The 18,593-nt window shown below is 37.6% G+C and overlaps 3 protein-coding genes across 4 annotated transcripts; 1 reads left to right on the forward strand and 2 right to left on the reverse strand.

Annotated features, from left to right (window-relative positions):
* Positions 1–805: 805 nt before the first annotated feature.
* LOC129305221 (uncharacterized) lies at positions 806–6,001 on the reverse strand. 2 transcript variants are annotated; one of them, XM_054945208.1, is made up of 6 exons: positions 5,389–6,001; positions 5,049–5,263; positions 4,855–4,910; positions 2,995–4,758; positions 1,997–2,141; positions 806–1,877 (listed from the first exon to the last, which is right to left on the reverse strand). In XM_054945208.1, the coding sequence occupies exons 2-6, from the start codon at positions 5,149–5,151 to the stop codon at positions 1,201–1,203; spliced, it is 2,745 nt and encodes a 914-aa protein (XP_054801183.1). In that variant the 5' UTR covers positions 5,152–5,263; positions 5,389–6,001; the 3' UTR covers positions 806–1,200. The 2 variants fall into 2 exon arrangements, with proteins under 2 accessions (XP_054801183.1, XP_054801182.1); XM_054945207.1 differs by having other exon boundaries at positions 4,855–4,913; positions 5,389–6,000.
* Positions 6,002–10,287: 4,286 nt separating this feature from the next.
* LOC129305659 (FT-interacting protein 3-like) lies at positions 10,288–12,573 on the forward strand. Its single transcript, XM_054945631.1, has one exon. The coding sequence runs from the start codon at positions 10,288–10,290 to the stop codon at positions 12,571–12,573; it is 2,286 nt and encodes a 761-aa protein (XP_054801606.1).
* Positions 12,574–12,895: 322 nt separating this feature from the next.
* On the reverse strand, positions 12,896–18,199 carry LOC129305222 (ATP-dependent DNA helicase Q-like 1). Its single transcript, XM_054945209.1, has 10 exons — positions 17,970–18,199; positions 17,114–17,481; positions 16,123–16,380; positions 15,196–15,359; positions 14,959–15,055; positions 14,816–14,859; positions 14,572–14,686; positions 14,130–14,483; positions 13,402–13,626; positions 12,896–13,281 (listed from the first exon to the last, which is right to left on the reverse strand). Exons 1-10 carry the CDS (start codon positions 18,091–18,093, stop codon positions 13,171–13,173), a joined length of 1,860 nt encoding a protein of 619 aa, XP_054801184.1. The 5' UTR covers positions 18,094–18,199; the 3' UTR covers positions 12,896–13,170.
* Between the last annotated feature and the right edge of the window lie 394 nt (positions 18,200–18,593).

The raw sequence follows: 18,593 nt of genomic DNA on the forward strand, positions 1-18,593 counted from the left end.
TCACATTATTTATAATTTATAAATTGTAAATAATATACCCGGGGGGTGGGGGGGAAGAGAGAGAGGGCATATGCATCAGGGTTTCTAGATTTGTCGCTGTTACCGAACAAAAGGCTAAACAGTCCGGGTTGCTCATTTATTACTTCAGTTTTCCCCCATTAGCTCTTTTATTAATTATTAATAATTACAAAAAAGACATAACTTCTATTTTTATATTCAATTCATATTTTGTTTTTAATTCATATATTTTTTTATGCTTTAGATTTGTATATTTTTATTTTTTTATTGTTTTTTATTTCTTTAAAATCCCTACACTATGTGCATAAAAAGAGCGAAAAAAATATAGAGATATAAAATATTTAAAAAAAATACAAAAATCAAAAACTATATTCCCTCTAATAATTATTAATTATTTACCAAATGAAATTATGAATGAATCCTCAGCAAGGGAAAGCACGTGAGGAGCTTCCTCACTCCACCAACTGCCCCTCCGCGCCTCGAATTTCATTTCAACGTACCATCCCATTCCCACTCTTTATCCCATCCGATGACCCCACTACTACGAAATCTGAAAAATGGACTGCATTATTTAATAATTTAACTTTTATTCATGGCATGTCAATTCATTTCACTATTTAGTGGCTCCCATTCTCCCTCCCCTCTATCGCAGTGCAGCTTCTGTAGTCAGACGACGTTTCTTTCACTGGTTTTTTAAGCCCTGAGGAAAAAAAAAATCCATACTCCCTCCGGTCCTATTTATAAGTCATTTCTACCAACCTCATCAATACCAATACAATAAAAGTACAAGGAATAAAAGTAAGTAAAATTCCAAACATGCCCCTATATAACAAATCTAAAAAGTAATGTCCTGTTACTTTTTCTCTCTCATGAAGGGTAATTTTGGAAATACCTCTCAAATATTACCTAAAAAGACGCACCGTGACTTATAAATGGGACCAAATACACCATCTAAAATTGGACTTATAAATGGGACCGGAGGGAGTACAAGATATTTTATCTATGGCAGAAATAAAGGGTTGTGGAGTCAGATTCCCAGCTGAACTGGGCAGAAATCGTTAGCCTGTCAACATTCAAGTCTTCAAACTGGAAGCAGCAATATGCTTTTACAACTACACCTTCCAACGTACCACTGGCCAATGAAAAGGCATGTAGGGGGTTGGTGTACCACTTCCGCACGGGTTAACCAAGCAACAAATCAGAAATTATTTCTTCAATCAAAAAGGTTGATATTTCGCACTCAATCTCTGAAACCTTTTCAAAGGCCTCCATGTCAAAATCAAGCCATTTACCATAATGGGTGCCCATGTCCTTGCTCACAAGCTCGTCTACCATCACTTCCTCCATGCTTTTATAACCCAGAATTTCATTATACAGTTCTTCTGCCAACCTACCCTTCCTGTGATTCAATTCCATCCATCTAGGCCATCCTTTGCAGCTTCCCGCAAAAGCTTGCCAGCATCTCAATTCAAGGCACTCGCTTACACAGTCAAACCAGACCTTTCTCTCCAGCTTGGAGTCCTCTGCTTGATAGTCATTGGCTGCATCGATCTGATTTTCCAACATGTCAAATAGATTTGGCATTATGACCTCATTGATTTGGCCCAGCACAAAGTCTTCTGTCATCAACTCTGCACTACTTAGTATATCTTTTACATATTCAAGTTCTGTGTTTCCTGATACTTTAAAATCTGAGAAATTCAACATGCCACTTAATTGTCTACCAGTCACGTCACCCTCTGCTAATAAGGAAGATCTTTGCTCATACAAATTTACCCCATTTTCAACGGGTGCAGATTCATTTATCGGAGAAAAATTAGACATTTCTTCATCTTGCGTGGATGAATATACTGTGCTGCCTGAAAAAGGAAAGATTTCTAAATAAATGTATTTGGGTACAGTAAAAACAAAAGATTGTCTTTAAATTTCGATAAAAAAGATACTCCTAAATAGTTGAAAGCAGAGATCAAAACATTACCATATGCACTTTCTTCACTATCCAAGTAACTTTCACTGGCACAAGGAGTATCAAAAATTGCAACAGGTCTGGGATGCTGACAGCCTGGATCATTTCCAGTTTCCCAGTTGCTGCTATAGCAGGTCTCTTCTGTTGCTTCTGATGTCTGCACAAGTGAAGAGTGGCAGAGTTGAGGTGGATATATGAGCTCAGCTTAGTTCAAAAGAATGTGCATATGTCCAATTGTAATTCACCTAATAAAAGATGAATAACTTCATGTATATGAAACTTTTGAGTCAGTCAATGATTTATGAGCCATGTTTAAGTAACCTGAATTCTGAAGAGTGATCTCATCCTAAGAAAAAAAATAAAAAATAAACTCCTAAACACCATGCGAGCCCATACTCAACCACTGATTGCCAGGATCAACTCCTGGACACATAAGCAGGTGATCATATCCATAGTGTAATGGAGTACATGGCATAACTTGTAGTGACATTTTTCTATATTTATTGCAGATATTCTAACCAGTCATATTCCGTTACAAGGCAGCTGCAGATATAAGACCTTAAGCACGTTCAAGAACAATTTTTTCCCCCTCAAAGACAATACCTAGAAGGATTCTTACCTTAAGCACGTTCAAGAACAATTTTTTCCCCCTCAAAGACAATACCTAGGAGGATTCTTACTCATTCACAAGTTTCTTGACACTGCACATCTTATACATTCATCTTTTGCATCGTACAAATTACAGCTCTATATATTCAATTGGAGGATGCGAGCCATGCCAACAAGACCTTTAGCATATTAAAATATTATTTTAGCTCCAGAAAGGCATACTGCAGACTTCAAGATTAAGACTTACCCTCACATCCATTCTTCTCAACCTCAACTCTCTGAACATTATTTTCTAGATTAATTGATAGTAGAAAGCTACCAAGGATGCAACATTAATAATTGATAGGTAAAAGAAAAACAATAGTAGATGAATCTGACAATACAAAGGAAATGAACGAGACCTGGAAAAGCTGATTCTTGTTATGCACCAGATCATCACTTGAAGAGAAACCAAAGTCATGCGTGCCATTTAATGTATCACTAGACAGGTCAGGGTGAAAGCTTTCTTGTTCCCCTGATATGATACTTACCACACCAGGCATTTCATCCGGCAAGCTGCTCGGTAAACTAGAAGACTCCTCTGTAGCCTGGGCAATCTGAGGTAATTTAATTCTAGAAGTCAATTCTCGCAGCTTTTTCTCCAACAGGACACTTAAAGCATCACCATCTATTGTATGTAATCCAGAAGGAGCTGATGATAATTTTTCAGGATAACGCAAATCAAAGTGATCAAGAGAAGTAACATCAGTGTTGTCTTTTGTCCCCATCAGTGGAATGGAGGACTGAGACTCAGGCATGTTTCTCCTCAAGGGAGATGTAAATGTGAATGAAATAACATCCTTGCTTTCTTTCATGTTATATGCGTCCTGATTCATACTCCCATCAGTTGTAATATTGTATTTTATCGACTTGCTTTCATAATTGATTACTGCTTTATTAGGATCTCTTGCCTCATCAAACACATCCCTGCTGATATACCTTTTCTTTTGGGCTACATTCTTAGCTTTGGATTGTGAAAACTCTTTTTGAGTATTAGTTCCCCTTCTGCTCAACCTTTTAGGTCCACTATTTACATGTATAGCACCCTCATTAGTTGTCTTCCTTCCGCGAGTGGTACTTTCTGATGACTGAACTTGTGTAGCTGGCTTGTTATTGGAATCAATTCTTGATGCTGATGCACCTTTGTTGGCCGCACCATTCTGCTTTTGATTATTCTGCCCAAGCACAGAGCTATTCCGGCTAGTACCAGTTCTCGGCTGCATGGACTGCTGCACTTTTGGTTTTTGGCTCCTGGATAATCGGTTTGATTTCATCTCATTCTGTTCTTTATGCTTCACACAGCCTCTCTTGCCGTTTGAAGTCAATGTATCTCTTTTCTGAACATTAGCCTTGGATTCATTTGCAGCAGATGATGATTTTCCTTTACTTCCCAAATGGCGAGAACTATTTTTTTCAGAATCTCTCAGAGCCTTGAATGCTGGAGCGCACTTATATGAATTATTGCTCCTGCCACTAGGCTTGCCTTTAACAGGGTTGGCAGTGCTTGAATCCACAGGCTTTTCAGGCATGGATGCACTTTGCACGGTCTCCATTTTCTCTTTCAAACTAAGAATTCTCAAGGGAAGAGATGAAGGCCCAGCTGATGACGTATTGTTCTTCATATATGGCCAAGGGCTTGCTTCAATTATCTTAGCAGCTGCTTCCATTATATGGGCTGCATTCTTTGGGGGGATCAATCCTGGACTCTTGATAGGAGACAAGAGCTTATTGTGAGTGACAGGAATCGGTTTAGCTGACTTTGGAGGCAACATCTCAGTTTGAAATTTCTTGATTGGTCGATTTGCCACTTTCTGAACCCTCAATTCCGTGGCATCCGTTGAAGACTTGTCTGGCTTAAGCGGCATGTTCATGTAGTCCACAGGCTGATAGCCATTCATTAAACCAAGAACATGCTCATGACAAGATCCAAGAGAGTCAGAGCCATATAACGCCGTGGATGAGAGTTCAGTGGCTGTCGAAGCAGGCAAAGACTCCAGACCCATCAGCCTTGCCACTAGTCCAGGGGCTTTAGTACCACATCCTTCATCACTATCAATTGATATTGCACCACTAAAATCACAATTTGCTGTATAACTTGGACCTGCGACATCCCCATCCCCATGCATCTGAAATAGTTGTAATGATTAACAACGAGAATTCATATCATATACAAAAAGTTTGGTCAGAACGAACTAAGTGAAAAAGGAGGAAGAAATTCGAACCCTAGTGAGCTGTGACTTTGCCGTGCTCTCCACATTTTCCTTTCCTTGCTTCGATTCTTCTACGTAGCAAACACATTTAAAATAGGTAAATCACAACCGCAATAGAGAATGATTTAAGCATTAAAAAAGATTCAACAGATAAGCATAATAGGCAAGGTTATAGTTTGATAGGTACGCTCAACAAACCCCCCTACCACGTAAGTTAGGATTGTCACTGAATAGCTTCTTTCGAGATTTTCCATTCCAGTCGAACAAACTGAGGAAGCCTCCCTTGGACCGTCTCTTCTCAGTCTCCATTTTGTTCAACAAAGCGAAGGCATACAGAGTGTGGCCTGCTGAAATCCCTATGCTATCTCAAGGACCCAAATCTGCGAGACTGCAGCAAGTGTGGAGAGAGCATCTCCGAGTGCTGGAGAAAAATGAATCCACATTTAAATCAAGCATCAGTAAGGTCACAGGGTTCAATGGGTGACAAGGAAACCAGCATCTAACTTTAACACAAACAATATAAGCAAGATTCGCTCCCAATCTTACCAGAAATATTTCATTCGGAGAATCCCGTTCTAGAGGAAACACAGGTTTCTCTAAATTCGTGCAACCAGAAACCGCAGACGCAATACATTTCAAAAATCCAGCTTCTTTTCAATATAGATGCCGTTGAAATTGGATAAAAATTCTGACTTGCCGCGGCATTTTCGTCAATCTCACCGGACATCCATTATCCAATGCCACCACTTCATCCATCGATCTCAGCCAAAACTTTCCCCGACTCCCCTCTTTTTTCGTCAATTCGCTTCTCTTCCTTAACGGAGATATTCAAGCCGAGAAATGAACAAGAGATCTAAGGAAGACCGAGGAAGCCAAGAACAGGACAAAGAAAAGAAAAACAAGAGAAGGGAGAAAGCAACACCACTTGGTTCGCAGAGGGTAACTTGGGAAGAGTCTATGAGGAGATCGAGGTTATGGAGGGGCAAAACGTAAGAGAAAAATAAAAAAAAGCAAGTCAAAGAGATGAGGCGAGTAACAGGAGTGAGAGGAAGTATAGATAGAGGAATAAGAAAAATGTTTGGCTTGGTTCTGCCCAAGCAGCCGAGAGCGAAGTGATAGCAAATCAGAGAGCGAGACAGAGAGGAAGAGACAGAGCTGTGAGCTGTCCTATCTTCTCTCTCTACGTATTTAAGGAATCGGACTCCTCTCCTGTGACCGAGAAAGTGTTAACAGCTCATCGAGCAACTGTTTGACACGTGGATTCTTAATGCAACTGATTTGGGGCTGATCAGAGATTATATGCTGCCTCTCAGGAATTCATTGGAGAAGCGGTGCTTGACGACGAACGCACAAAACAAAAACTAGAATTTCAAAACAAGAACCAAAAGTTTACTTGTGATCATCACTCATCAGGGAACCCGACTCTCAATAGTTCATAATAATCTTATAATTTTTTAAAGGCCAAAGCATGGATCTTTCAGATGACTCGTCCATATCATGCCTTTGCGGGTTCAATTTTTAAAATCCGGCCTTCTGCGCGTTTGGTTTAAATTTAAAACATTTTTTTGTGTTTCAAGTTTTAAAAAAATAAATTAAACTCGCATTTAAAATTAGGTCATGGGTTAACATTAAATTCATAAATTGTGGGCTGGTTCAAGTGAGAGCCCAGCTTTTTTGGGATTTTGCTCATCATTCAATGAGTAATCCTAACCTTCATTTTAATTTAAAGTGGTCTCTACCGTTGACTTTAAATTAATTTTTTAAAATTTAAAAATATAATCAATTTACATTAATATACAAGAAATTTAAAAATTAATTTAAAACTAATAACATAAATAATTGAGTTGGAATGAAATGTTAGATCACTCATTTAAGCAACGAGCAACAAATGCAAATTCGCTTTTTTTAGATACACATATGGTGTTTATTATTATTGAATATGATCCTGGCCTCCTATTTTATCCTAAAAGACATTTTTCATTGATTTTAAATTAATCTTAAAATATTGTAAATATTATATTTATAAGAATAAAAACTATAAAAAATTTAACAGTAAACTTGAACTACCTTCTATGCACATTAGAGGATAAACCAAGGTACGTAAAACCGGACCGGTCATTAAACCGGTCATGGCACTGGGTCACGGGTTAGTGGTTCAATCAGGGTTGAACCGGGGGTTGAATCGGTGGCAAACCGGTCATGATTAAAATAATACAATTTAAATAAAAAGACATTAATTATAAAAACATTCAACCAAATCCAACCACTCAAAAGTCTAACAATAATAAAATACTATATTTTTGGACTTAGCATGCTCTATCTCTAATTTTTTATTTTTTGACTTCAATTTTACTTTTTTTTTGTTATTTTTTTCCGAACTCAGAGCTCTGAAAAATTAAAAATGAAAAAAAAAAATCAAAAACGACGTCGTTTTGGGGTAAAAGTCTGAAAAAATATTAACCTGGTTAACCCAGTCAACCCACCTGGTTATCGGGGTTATACCGGGTTGAACCCGGGTTGACCGGGTTACACCGGTTCACTCCCTCACCGGGTTAAGTGCAAACCCATACCGGACAGGGGACCAGTTCACCGGTTTCCGGGTTGACCCGGCCGGTCCGGTCCGGTTTTCAATATCATGGGATAAACACTATGATATCCATCACTCTTGACAGAACATGGATAATTCATATTTAAGTTATCACTCCTAATGGGATTTGAATAATCTAGATTCAAGTTATAACCCATGACAAAATCTGGATAGTCCATATTTAAGTTTTTATTTTTATTTTTATTTTATATTTATCAAAATAAAAATATATAAAAAATATAAAAATTTTAATAAATTTTTTTATTGCTAGTCTTGCCAATATATATTTAATTTAAATGCTAGTGGCAATTTAATATTACTTTGTTTTATAAATTTTAGAATTTGATTATCCCATATACTCTGGACAGTATAGATATAATCTGAATAATTTAATTTAATATTATATTTTTTATCATTTTTATAAATGGATTGTCTAGATATATCTTTGAGGTCCAAATTTAATATTAAATTTTTTATAATTCTTTTAAAAAATATTTTCATAAATATAATTTTTAAAATATTTAAAAAATTAATTTAAAATCAATGGTAGAGATCTTTTTGAGGTGAAATGAAGAGTCAGGATTAACTCTAGTGGTGATAAGCACCGCGTGCTCATCAATTTGATAAACACCAAATGATTAGTCCTTTTATTGAAAGTCATGCTTGCTCATTACATTTGTTTTTGAATATCTTGCTCGGTTCAAACCCAATAACATGATGAATTAAAATTTAAATTTTTATTAAAAAAAATGTTTATATTTAGTGTTTGACGGTCCAAACATGATTGCCTCCATTAAGATACCTGTGAGAAAAAAAGAATACTCAGTATCAACAAAATACTTTCCGCACTTTGATAATCTCTAACCAGGTAAGTCATGATTTTAAGTTTCATCCTTTCTCTCTTACATTGTTTTTGTCAAGCAATGCCAATATTAGTTTTGTATTCGTCTCCGACATAAAAAGAAATAAAACAGGGAGATCAGAATTGGTCTTGGATACGTAACCTTCATACATAGAGCCTAGAGGTGACAGGTAACGGCAAATTTGGGCTCTTTTGAATGCTGGTGAGGTGTCCCATTTCTTCGTATGAATTTGTGAGCGCAATCCTCTTTTTGTTGGGAGAGTACTAAGAAGATGAGACGTTGGGCTAAAACGTCATGATCTGCATTTGTTTTTTTTGTTCAAGGCACGGGACAAGAAAGAATGAATATCACAAGGCGATTTAGGGCCTAGGGGATTGCATTGCACGTGATGCGCATTGATTCATGTCGATTGTATTCTTTTTATAATCACTCGTTTATTATTCGCAAATCTTAAATTAGATTCAAGTGATTGCTGACTGGACCACTCACTGGCGTGCTATTGTTATATTTAGATTTATTTTAAACGAAGTCAAGCTTGTATCTTCAACTGTACCCCTTTGTCAAATCATGATCAGATTATATAAATTAAGGGGGCGAGCTGGCATATGTTATCATCATGTTGTTATTATTATAATTCGATCTAAATGCTATTCTTACCGTGTGGATGACACGCACGTTTTTATTGTAATGATAACTTATTTTTAACTAGGCCGTTGTTGTAAATAAGTTATTGATCAATGAATAGTCAAAAAATTTAAACTTCAAAGCTGAAAATCATATTTTTATTTCAGGAATATGAGAAACTTTCAAATCATAAAAAAAAAAACTCATGTATGTAGATATTAACCAGTCCTATAAATATCCATCTTGATTGATTTAGTCGAATTTTTGTTGAGGCTTTGTCAAATTTAAGAATTATCCAGTGATATCTTACCCACAAATAATAATAATTATCCAGTGATATGGTATGAGTTTTCCTCCTTTTCCCCTCAATGGGAGGATTTGAACCCCCAGAATCCCAACTGACGAGTGGGTTTTAGGCTAATTTATTTCAGCCGGTTCTATTTTTGGAATTTCAGAAATTGGAGAATTACTTGTTTCCAATAATCTATGCTTTGCTGAAACCCCGCCACCAAGTTATGGACTTTCTATTTTGGGAGAGATTTGTTTGGATTAATTTAAACGTAAGTTCAACATTTTTATTTTTTAATCCAAAATTTTTTTGGTCCAAATCTAATCCAAATTTTAATAAATATTTTGTTACATTTTAAATTTAATATAAATTTCTGAAATAAATCTTAATTTGAAGGACATATTTTAGTTTTTTTTTTTCTAACAGCAACTAAATAATTAATACTTAAAATGTAATGGCATACACGTACCTTGATTATATACTCTGCCTCCCCAACAACACACACACACACACACACACGCATACTGCTATTTTTTTTCTCCCCCATTACATATGTATGCTGCTTTTTATAACTATTTTGCTCATTGCCGTCTGCCCTGCACTACCGGTAATATTTAAAAAAGTCACTATTCTTAAATGGGTTTGGATCACGCAAAATTAATCTCTCTATAAAAATCTTGCTAACATAATATATGGAAACCAGAGTTTAATACAAATCAAATGATTACAAATAATTATATTTTTTTATGTTAACATTTTTGAAATATACGGTTGCATTGCAAGAATCTAATCAACTGATTAAAAATAAAAAAGCATCACTTTATGTTTATGATGAGTGGACTGCAGTAAATAAAAGTTTCCTATTTTCTCGTGTCCTAACTTTTATTCGTAATTTGTAGCCAAATTTCCTCGCCATAGACCCAATCACCGGGGCAGGGTAAGTTTTCGTGTCTTTACTATTTTCAGAATTTCAGAGACTTGTGTTCCCACTGTCATGGATAATCTCAAAATATGAAGTCAAAGAACCCTGCTTTGCTTGCTAAAGTATTCGCGCTCTTGACATCCTTTTGCAGATTCAGAAGATGGCAAACTTTGGTCCGAAGGAGACTTCTCCCAACATCAGTGCGGGACTACCAACTGAGAACGACACACTCACGAGGAGATATGACCTCGTCGAACAAATGCAATTCTTGTATGTCAGAGTTGTCAGGGCTAGAGACTTGCCTCCTTGCGACCCTTACGTCCAACTCAGACTTGGAAACTACAGAGGGACCACTCTCTCCTCTCAGAGGACGCCATTCCCTGCATGGAACCGAGTCTTCGCCTTCGAGAAAGATCGAATTCAGGACTTGAACCTCGAGATCGTAGTAAGAGACAGAATGTTCATGCCCCATGCATTCGTAGGTCGGGTTCAGTTTCCTGTACCCGATGTTCCGAAACGGGTTCCGCCGGAGAGTCCATTGGCACCGCAATGGTATAAGCTCGAGGATCAGGGTGGGACGCCAATTGTAGCAGATATCATGCTGGCTGTGTGGATGGGAACTCAGGCAGATGAGTTTTTCCCTCAAGCTTCGTTTTCAGATGCTACTTCGATCAGTGTCGACGCTGTTGCTCATACTCGCTCCAAGGTATATATTTTACCGACATTATGGTACCTTAGAGTCAATGTGATTCAAGCTCAGGATTTACTCCTCAGATTCCATCCGGAGAGCTCAGATTTATTCGTCCAAGTTGATTTGGGGCGCCTACGTCTAAGAACAAGCTTTTCTAAGAAAAAGAACCCAAACCCGTTCTGGAACGAGGATCTGATGTTTGTTGCGCAAGAGCCGTTCAACGAGTCTTTGGTGATCAGCGTAGAGCAAGGGACTTTGGCTGATCATGTGAGTTTGGGCAAGTGTGTGATTCCTCTGAAAAACGCGGACAAGAGATTAGATGGCGGAGGGGTGGCCAGTAAATGGTACAACCTTGATGCGCCAGGGCCTAGCATTATTGATCCTTCCCAGGAGGCGGTGTTTGCCAGTAAGTTCAACGCGAGGATCTCCCTGGATGGTGCATATCACATGCTAGACGAGCCCACCGAGAATTGCAGCGATTTCAGGGCATCGGCAAAGAAGCTTTGGAGACCGAGTATTGGGATTTTGGAGCTGGGGATGTTGAAGGCATCTGGGTTGGAGCCAATGAGCATGGGGGCTCGAATCCATGCATATTGTGTGGCTAAGTATGGTCCCAAGTGGTGTCGCTCAAGGACAATTGTGGATAGTCTTTCTCCGGTGTGGAATGAACAGTATGTGTGGGAAGTTTATGATCCATTCACGGTCATTACTATTGCAGTGTTCAACAATAATCAACTGGATGCAGAGGATAGTTCTAGAGGGGCAATGGATACTTTGATGGGTAAGATACGGATTCGGCTATCCACGCTTGAGCGTAGCAAAATATACACGCACTCTTATCCTCTCATATGCTTGCAACCATCCGGAGTGAAGAAGATGGGAGAAATCCATCTGGCCCTCAGGTTTTCTTGGCCGTTTTGGTCTTCCCTCAATATGCATCAATTCTACATGCTGCCTCTGTTGCCCAGACAGCATTACATTTCCCCATTGTCTCCGGCTCAGATAGATAATTTAAGAAACCAAGCGGCTCATGTTTCGTCCGTGAGATTGAGCAGTGCAGAACCGCCATTGTGCAGAGAGGTGGTGTATAATATGCTGGACGCGAGATCAGACACGTGGAGCATGAGAAAAGGTCAAGCTACTTTAAAGAGGATCAAGAATGTTGTAGGTGGCTTTGTTTCCTGGTGGAAGTGGTTGGAGGACGTCAGATACTGGAAGAATCCTGTTACGACCTCCCTTTTTTACTTGCTTTGCATTCTCGTGCTTCTCTTTCCGGAACCAATTGTGCCCCTGGGGACTTTCTACCTTCTTTTCCTTGGGTTGAAACGTTACTTCAAGAGGCCCAAGCATCCTCCTTCCGTAGATGCAGAATTGTCTTGTCTTGACACGACAACCCCTGAGGATTTAGAAGAAGAATTTGACTTGTTCCCGAGTCAATTTGGAGGGGAACGTTTGAGAAGGAGATATGATCGACTGAGAGCCATTGGAGGGACTGCGCAAAGAATGGCAAATGAGGTGGCAACCATGGGAGAAAGACTTCAGTCTCTGAGAAGCTGGAGGGACCCCAGAGCCACATCTTTGTTTTTGATATTTTGTTGTGTCTTCTACATTGTAACACTTGTTCTTCCTGCTCGATTTATCATCTTCCTTTGGATCACATTCTGTCTCAGGCATCCCAGATTCCGAAGTGTTCTGCCTTCGATTCCCCAGAACTTCCTCATGAGAATGCCCTCCAAACGAGCTCTAATTCTGTGACGAGAATCTTTTACATTTTTCTGTTAGTGGAGACATTTCTTTAGCATAAACAATTTGAGGGGCCATAATATTCTAGTTCTAGTTTATTGAAATATATGGATCTTATAAGATTCAATAATGTTACTCCTTGAACTGACCAGACACTTGGATAAATTAAATGCCATCCAATGCCCAGTGCCTTGTAACCACTTAAAAATGTGCCAATCATGCATTCTTTCGTCGCAAGAATATGGAACCTTTAGCAAGAAGATTATACTGGATCCTCTTGTTTTGTATTTTTGTGTCAAAATATCAGTTCAAATTTTTCAGAATGAAATAAAAATTACGTCCAAAACTTTCTTCCTTTATAATAATAATTAAAAAAAAAACTACTTTCAATCAAAACTTATGTCTCCATTCCCCGGGCCCCCTCCGGAGGGGGTTCCCACCCGCAGACCTGTTTGAGCTTCTTGAAAGTATATTTACAGAATATAGCGGAAGAATTTTATTTCTCAAAAGGGTGAACTATAAAGCTGAAAGAAATAATAAATTACAGAAAAGGTGTTGCACCATTGGGATGGTTTGGAAAATCAGGCTTGTAGTTTAAAATACAGCAACTCACAGTCCATTCTTGAGACAGTTATCACACGGGTTAGATCCATATTTGCAAGCTTTTCTGTCAATAGATTCTCCAAAGTGTTTGAGTAAAGCTTGCCTCCGGCATTCATCCTGTGTGTGTGTGTGTGTGTGTGTGTGTGTGTCATCAATTTCAATGTCAACTCTTGGAAATAAACTGTCTGCACTAGATAAGACAGAGAATAAATCAGATACGGAAAGGTAGAGGATTACCTTCAGTTCACAATATTGTTGCATCTTTTTGGCTTGAGCAATTGCTGTCTTCAGACTTTCCCTATTATAACCTTGGCCATTTCTTATCAAGCAAACGACTCTACTAAAATCCTTCTTCTGGTATAGAGCAACGCAAACTGCAGGTAGACTGTCTCTTCCAGCCCTTCCTGATTCTTGATAATAGCTTTCAATTGATTTAGACAACGTATTGTGGATGACAAAGCGCTGAAAGATATGACAAAAGGATAATTATGTACTAAAAGACCCCGTAAAACTCAGACTGACTTGGGGAAAAAAAAATGTTTAACTTCAACTGCAATTAGAATTAGTTTAGTTTATTAGGAAGATGCAGTCTAAAGTGCTTCGATATATTTTAGGCTGATGCATTCATCATGCGCTTCAGCCGGATGGCTGAGATCATTAGGAGTTTTAAATGATTGTGCAAATTATCATAAATTTCTTTTAAAAATTTGGTGGTGACTGTCATGAATGCAATAGCCAGCTTTAAAAGAAAAGAGTCCGGCTTAAAGTTGAAGAAAAAGAGTTGGAGATAAAGGTTCTAGAAAAATATAGACCATTCAGTTTCTACATTATAAATAGAAATATTGTGTTACCAAAATTCCTTTGAAGACAGAATTTCACAAAATTGAGAAAATAGCAACATAATCATAATAATTCAAATAAAATTAAGATTACAATTTACATATTAAGAAGTTAAATAGACTTACGACATCAGGCTTGTCTATCCCCATCCCAAAAGCAATAGTTGCACATACAATATGGACCTTTCCCTCATGCCATTTCTTTTGAACAGCAACTCTTTGGCGAGCAGCCAAGCCAGCATGGTAATATACTGTCTTAATGTTACATTTCTGGCTCAAAAATTTTGAGACCTCAACACATTCACTTTTTGAAAGGCAGTAAACAATTCCACATTGATCCTTGAAACGATCCATCACAAGCTTTCCAAGCTGCTTTAGAGGCTCCTTTGTCTTAACAATGACTTCATACTTCAAGTTTGGCCTATCAAAGCTTCTTTCAAGAACAATTGCATGGGGGATTCTTAAAGCAGCTAAGATATCCTAAAACAAATTTAAATTGTGGAGACATAAAATAACTTGGAAGCAAAAGAAACGAAAAGTTCATCATAGCTATATGGCATTCCACTACCTCGCGGACGGAGTGGGTTGCAGTGGCAGTCAGTGCCATGACAGGCACATTTGGAAAGTTCAGCTTAAGGCATCCTAATCCCCAATAATCAGGCCGGAAATCATGTCCCCATTGGCTGGGAAGCACAATATGAATTTGAAAGTCATAAATACAGAATATCTCATACAAGTAGTTGCACAATACAATAAGAATTGTACAGCTTGAATAATACTGAAGTCAGTTTTCCACAAAGCACAGGATATACCTAACACAATGAGCCTCATCAACAACAAAACCAGCTAGCTGTCCCTGAGGGAGCACCAACCACATTTATATATTAAATTTCCGTACTCAAAGGGTCAAACAAAATAGTTTCCAAATAAGCATTCAAAATTCAGAGAAAGGCACCTTGTTATGCATGCATTTTAGAACTGCAAGAAATGATTGATTGCCAGCAATTCTCTCAGGCGTCACATACAAGAGTTTGCATGATGGTTTGTCTTTTCTAGATACAAGAAACTAGATGTAAGAAAATGCTAAACAAGAGATTAATCAGCAATCTGAAAGGTGATTTCTCTTCTAGAGGATTATAGGGTACATTATAGAATAGATCATGGTAAGCATAAACATGAAACTATATCGTGCCTTAGCTCTTGGAGGACGGCTGCTGCTTGTGAAGGAGTTTGCTGAGAATTCAAAAATGTAGCTGGAATTCCAAACTTGAGGTTCAACGTGATTATCTGGTCCTGAATGAGTGAAAGTAAAGGAGATACAACTACAGTAACACCTGACTGAAGAGTTGCTGGAAGCTGCAAGTACAAAATAAAGCATGTTACATAGAATGTAAGGTGACAGAAAAATTATTCCTTCATCAAAGTCTGGGTACATGGAGAAACTTCAAACTAAACCATCACATTCTGAATACAAGAGGGAAACATCAGATTTCGAAGAAATACAAAATGATTTGTAGCGCAAAGAAGGTAATGTACAACAACACACAACATTTCAAATGGTTCTGTCTCATCAAGATATTTCTGCAGATCAAAATGGTATATTATTCTATGGGAAGATATGAATATATGTATTTGTTGTAAGTGAGTCGTTGCCTGTAAAGTGAAAAAAAATCTGCTCCACCTACTTGGGAATTCAGTAATGGCCACTTCTGAATCTTTTCCAATAGCAGGAGTAACACAAACAATACTTGAAATTGCGGCAAAAATTTAGAAAATGAAAATATTAGACATTTATTTTCCTCTTGGAAAATTTAATCAGATGCCTTATCCATCTAAATTGAATAGAAATATTAACAAAATTAATGATTTCAACTTGTTGCAAAGCAGAAGCAGGGCTAGCAAAATGTTTGTAAGAATATGTGCTCACCTAGAAACTCACATAAACTTAAAGGAAGAAAATGTATGAAAAAAATGTATTTTTTTGCCCCTTTTTGTCTTAGAAAAAGGAGTTTTGCATAACTAATTGCTACAGCCAGATCTTAACAATTAAAGAGGATAGATACATACAACAAAGAATATGAAGAAGATTTATATCAAATGGTTAGGAGAAAGAAAGGACCTGATAGCAAAGAGATTTGCCACCCCCCGTTGGCATAAGAATAAAACAATCTTGCTTTGCCAAAGCTACTTTACAAGCTTGATGCTGCAATGGTCGAAATGTCCTATTACCAAATATAACAACATTTGCCATCTCAATGTTATCTAGATCCTGTAATTCTTCATAAGTGAGAGTACAGTTTTCATCCTTTCGTTCTGACAACCTTCTTTTGCTGGCGGTTGAGGAAATTGAGCTCTGAGTGATGCTACTTCGGCAATCCTTCAACATAATATAACCATTGTAGTAAATGATAACAAGTTATTCGGCTGTTAATCCAACAAGGAATGGCAGGTAAAAATCCTATCTAGACGTTTTGGAAAAAAATTCACGGCTCCCAAACTATCAGAAGAATTTTGAACTGTGTCACTGCCATACTGATTGAGTTACATTTTCAGTCCAATTTGTTTATAGTATTGATTTTGTTATATTAAATCTCCTTCAATCATCATGCATGGTTTTATAAAAGTCTAACATGTAAGTATTAGAATATGCGCATGAGCGCTCACCAATCCACAATAGTTTTCCAACTACACATGCATATGTATCATTTACACATGTATAGATATTATCATCTTCATAAAAAATTGATTCATTCAGTATTATCATCTTCATCTTACACGCAGCATTCACACTTTCCCAACAAGCTATTTTGCATTGTCTATCCATTGTATTATATGTCAATTATTATGATTTGATGGCTTATAATTTCTCTTTTTTTAAAGCCGCCCACCAATCCACATAATCTTAATATCAATCATCACTGTGAAAACGGGAAGTTCTTGTTTGAATATAACAAGGCCAGGCCAACATTGATTGACGCAAACTTTGTCTGACATACAAGGATTTTGGTAGAATACATAAAGTAGAAATATGAAACTAGCAATAAGAGGCGATTCAGAGGATTTAGGACCATATATAGCATCAAATACTTCACCATCAAAATGCTTTTTACCCCTGATATTGGAGGCTGTTGACCTGCGAATACATTATCATTCAAATAGGACCCTGGAGGTGCACATTTTTCCCTTGAAATACTAAAGTCCGTATCCTCATCGCTTGAAACCAACTCCACCACTTTCTGGTTTTTCTGAGGTTCAGGAGAATCCTCAATAATATTGATGCAACCTCCTGCAATGCCGTTATCTTCATACGGACACCCGACAACAGTTTTATCAAGCAGGTTAGTCAAGGTTCCACAAGCTTCTGATTCTATTGCCTGTAAATCGTCCCATTCCTCAGTATCTTGCATTGAATCAGCTAAAGCTGCTAGAAAATCATCACCGCAGTACTCCACGGTGATAAAATCCCGCCCATCATCACCTGAAAAAATGACGGCCAAAATGCATATAAACCTGACAGTGTTGTTGGACAGAAAAGTACTATAGCTGGTTATGATCATTGCAAGGGGGAGGAAAATCAATGCTCAACGAAGGGCCAGAGGTTATTATGCATGGATATATCTTGTAGTACGAATGGGAAAAATTGGACGAATTTATGCAAATGAGCGTCCATTAACAACTACCGGTGCAGCACATTCCTAGCAGTTTAAGAACAAACTACGTATACCAGATGCAAGGACGTTCGAGTGACGAAAGGAGAAAACGAGAGACCCGTAATTATAACATAACTTTTAATTCATCCTTAAACAAATGCGCGCCGATGGTTTAAGGAATAGAAAAAACAAATTCAGAAATTGAATTACAATACAAGTGAACAAATGGAAGTACGTACATGGAGAGACAATACAGTACAGAAAATTAGAAAAAAGAAAAGAGGGCATTGAAATAGCTCGGTAGATAAATGAGTACCGTATAGGGCGACAAGCCGATCCAAGCACTTTTTGGCCGAGCATTCGTCGAAGCCGAAATCAAGAGCCAAGCTCACTAAACGAGTTTTCTCCAGCTCCAGATCGTGCTTCTTCCCGCTTCCCATTCCGATTCCACAGTCAGTACTCTCCCGCGCTCTGCTGCTTTCAAGTCCGGGACGCAAACTTTTTTTTTTTTTTTACGAGGAGGGGAGGAGGCCAGGAGGGCGCTGAGGGCTTGGTTTTTTTTTTTTTTTTAACCTTGAGGGCTGAATCAGAACTTAGGGTCCGTTTGGTTTTTCTCCACTATATATTCAGAAAGCAAAATTTTACTTTCAAAAAGTTGAAAGTTGTTTGGGTAAAATATTTGGCAGAAAAGCACATCCTGAAAGTACATTCAAATAGTAGCTGAAAGTGAATTTCTGAAACGTAACTATCTGAAACTTTTGAAAAGTGAATTTGAAAAGTAGGATGTTATTTGACCATATTACCCTAAGTTTAATCTCTTATTTTTTTATTTAAAAAATAGTTAATTCATTAAAAATATAATTATTATTTTAATAATAATAATTAGGTATTAATTTTTTTAGTATTATAAATTGAGTAATTAATCATGTTAATTTTTAGC

The sequence above is a fragment of the Prosopis cineraria genome, unplaced genomic scaffold, assembly GCF_029017545.1.
Source record: "Prosopis cineraria cultivar Desert tree isolate PC_DT_omini unplaced genomic scaffold, ASM2901754v1 PC3, whole genome shotgun sequence".
In the NCBI taxonomy this organism is placed as follows: domain Eukaryota; kingdom Viridiplantae; phylum Streptophyta; class Magnoliopsida; order Fabales; family Fabaceae; genus Prosopis; species Prosopis cineraria.

Excerpts from the sequence above, each read along its gene's own strand:
- LOC129305659 (XM_054945631.1), top strand. The coding sequence starts at position 10,288 with ATGGCAAACTTTGGTCCGAAGGAGACTTCTCCCAACATCAGTGCGGGA.
- LOC129305222 (XM_054945209.1), bottom strand. The coding sequence starts at position 18,093 with ATGGGAAGCGGGAAGAAGCACGATCTGGAGCTGGAGAAAACTCGTTTA. Across the intron at positions 15,360-16,122 it reads GCAAATCTCTTTGCTATCAG|CTTCCAGCAACTCTTCAGTC; the intron begins GTCCTTTCTTTC and ends TTGTACTTGCAG. Across the intron at positions 14,860-14,958 it reads TAAAATGCATGCATAACAAG|GGACAGCTAGCTGGTTTTGT; the intron begins GTGCCTTTCTCT and ends GTGCTCCCTCAG.
- LOC129305221 (XM_054945207.1), bottom strand. The coding sequence starts at position 5,151 with ATGGAGACTGAGAAGAGACGGTCCAAGGGAGGCTTCCTCAGTTTGTTC. Across the intron at positions 4,759-4,854 it reads CAAAGTCACAGCTCACTAGG|ATGCATGGGGATGGGGATGT; the intron begins GTTCGAATTTCT and ends CAACTATTTCAG. Across the intron at positions 1,878-1,996 it reads TAGTGAAGAAAGTGCATATG|GCAGCACAGTATATTCATCC; the intron begins GTAATGTTTTGA and ends TTCCTTTTTCAG.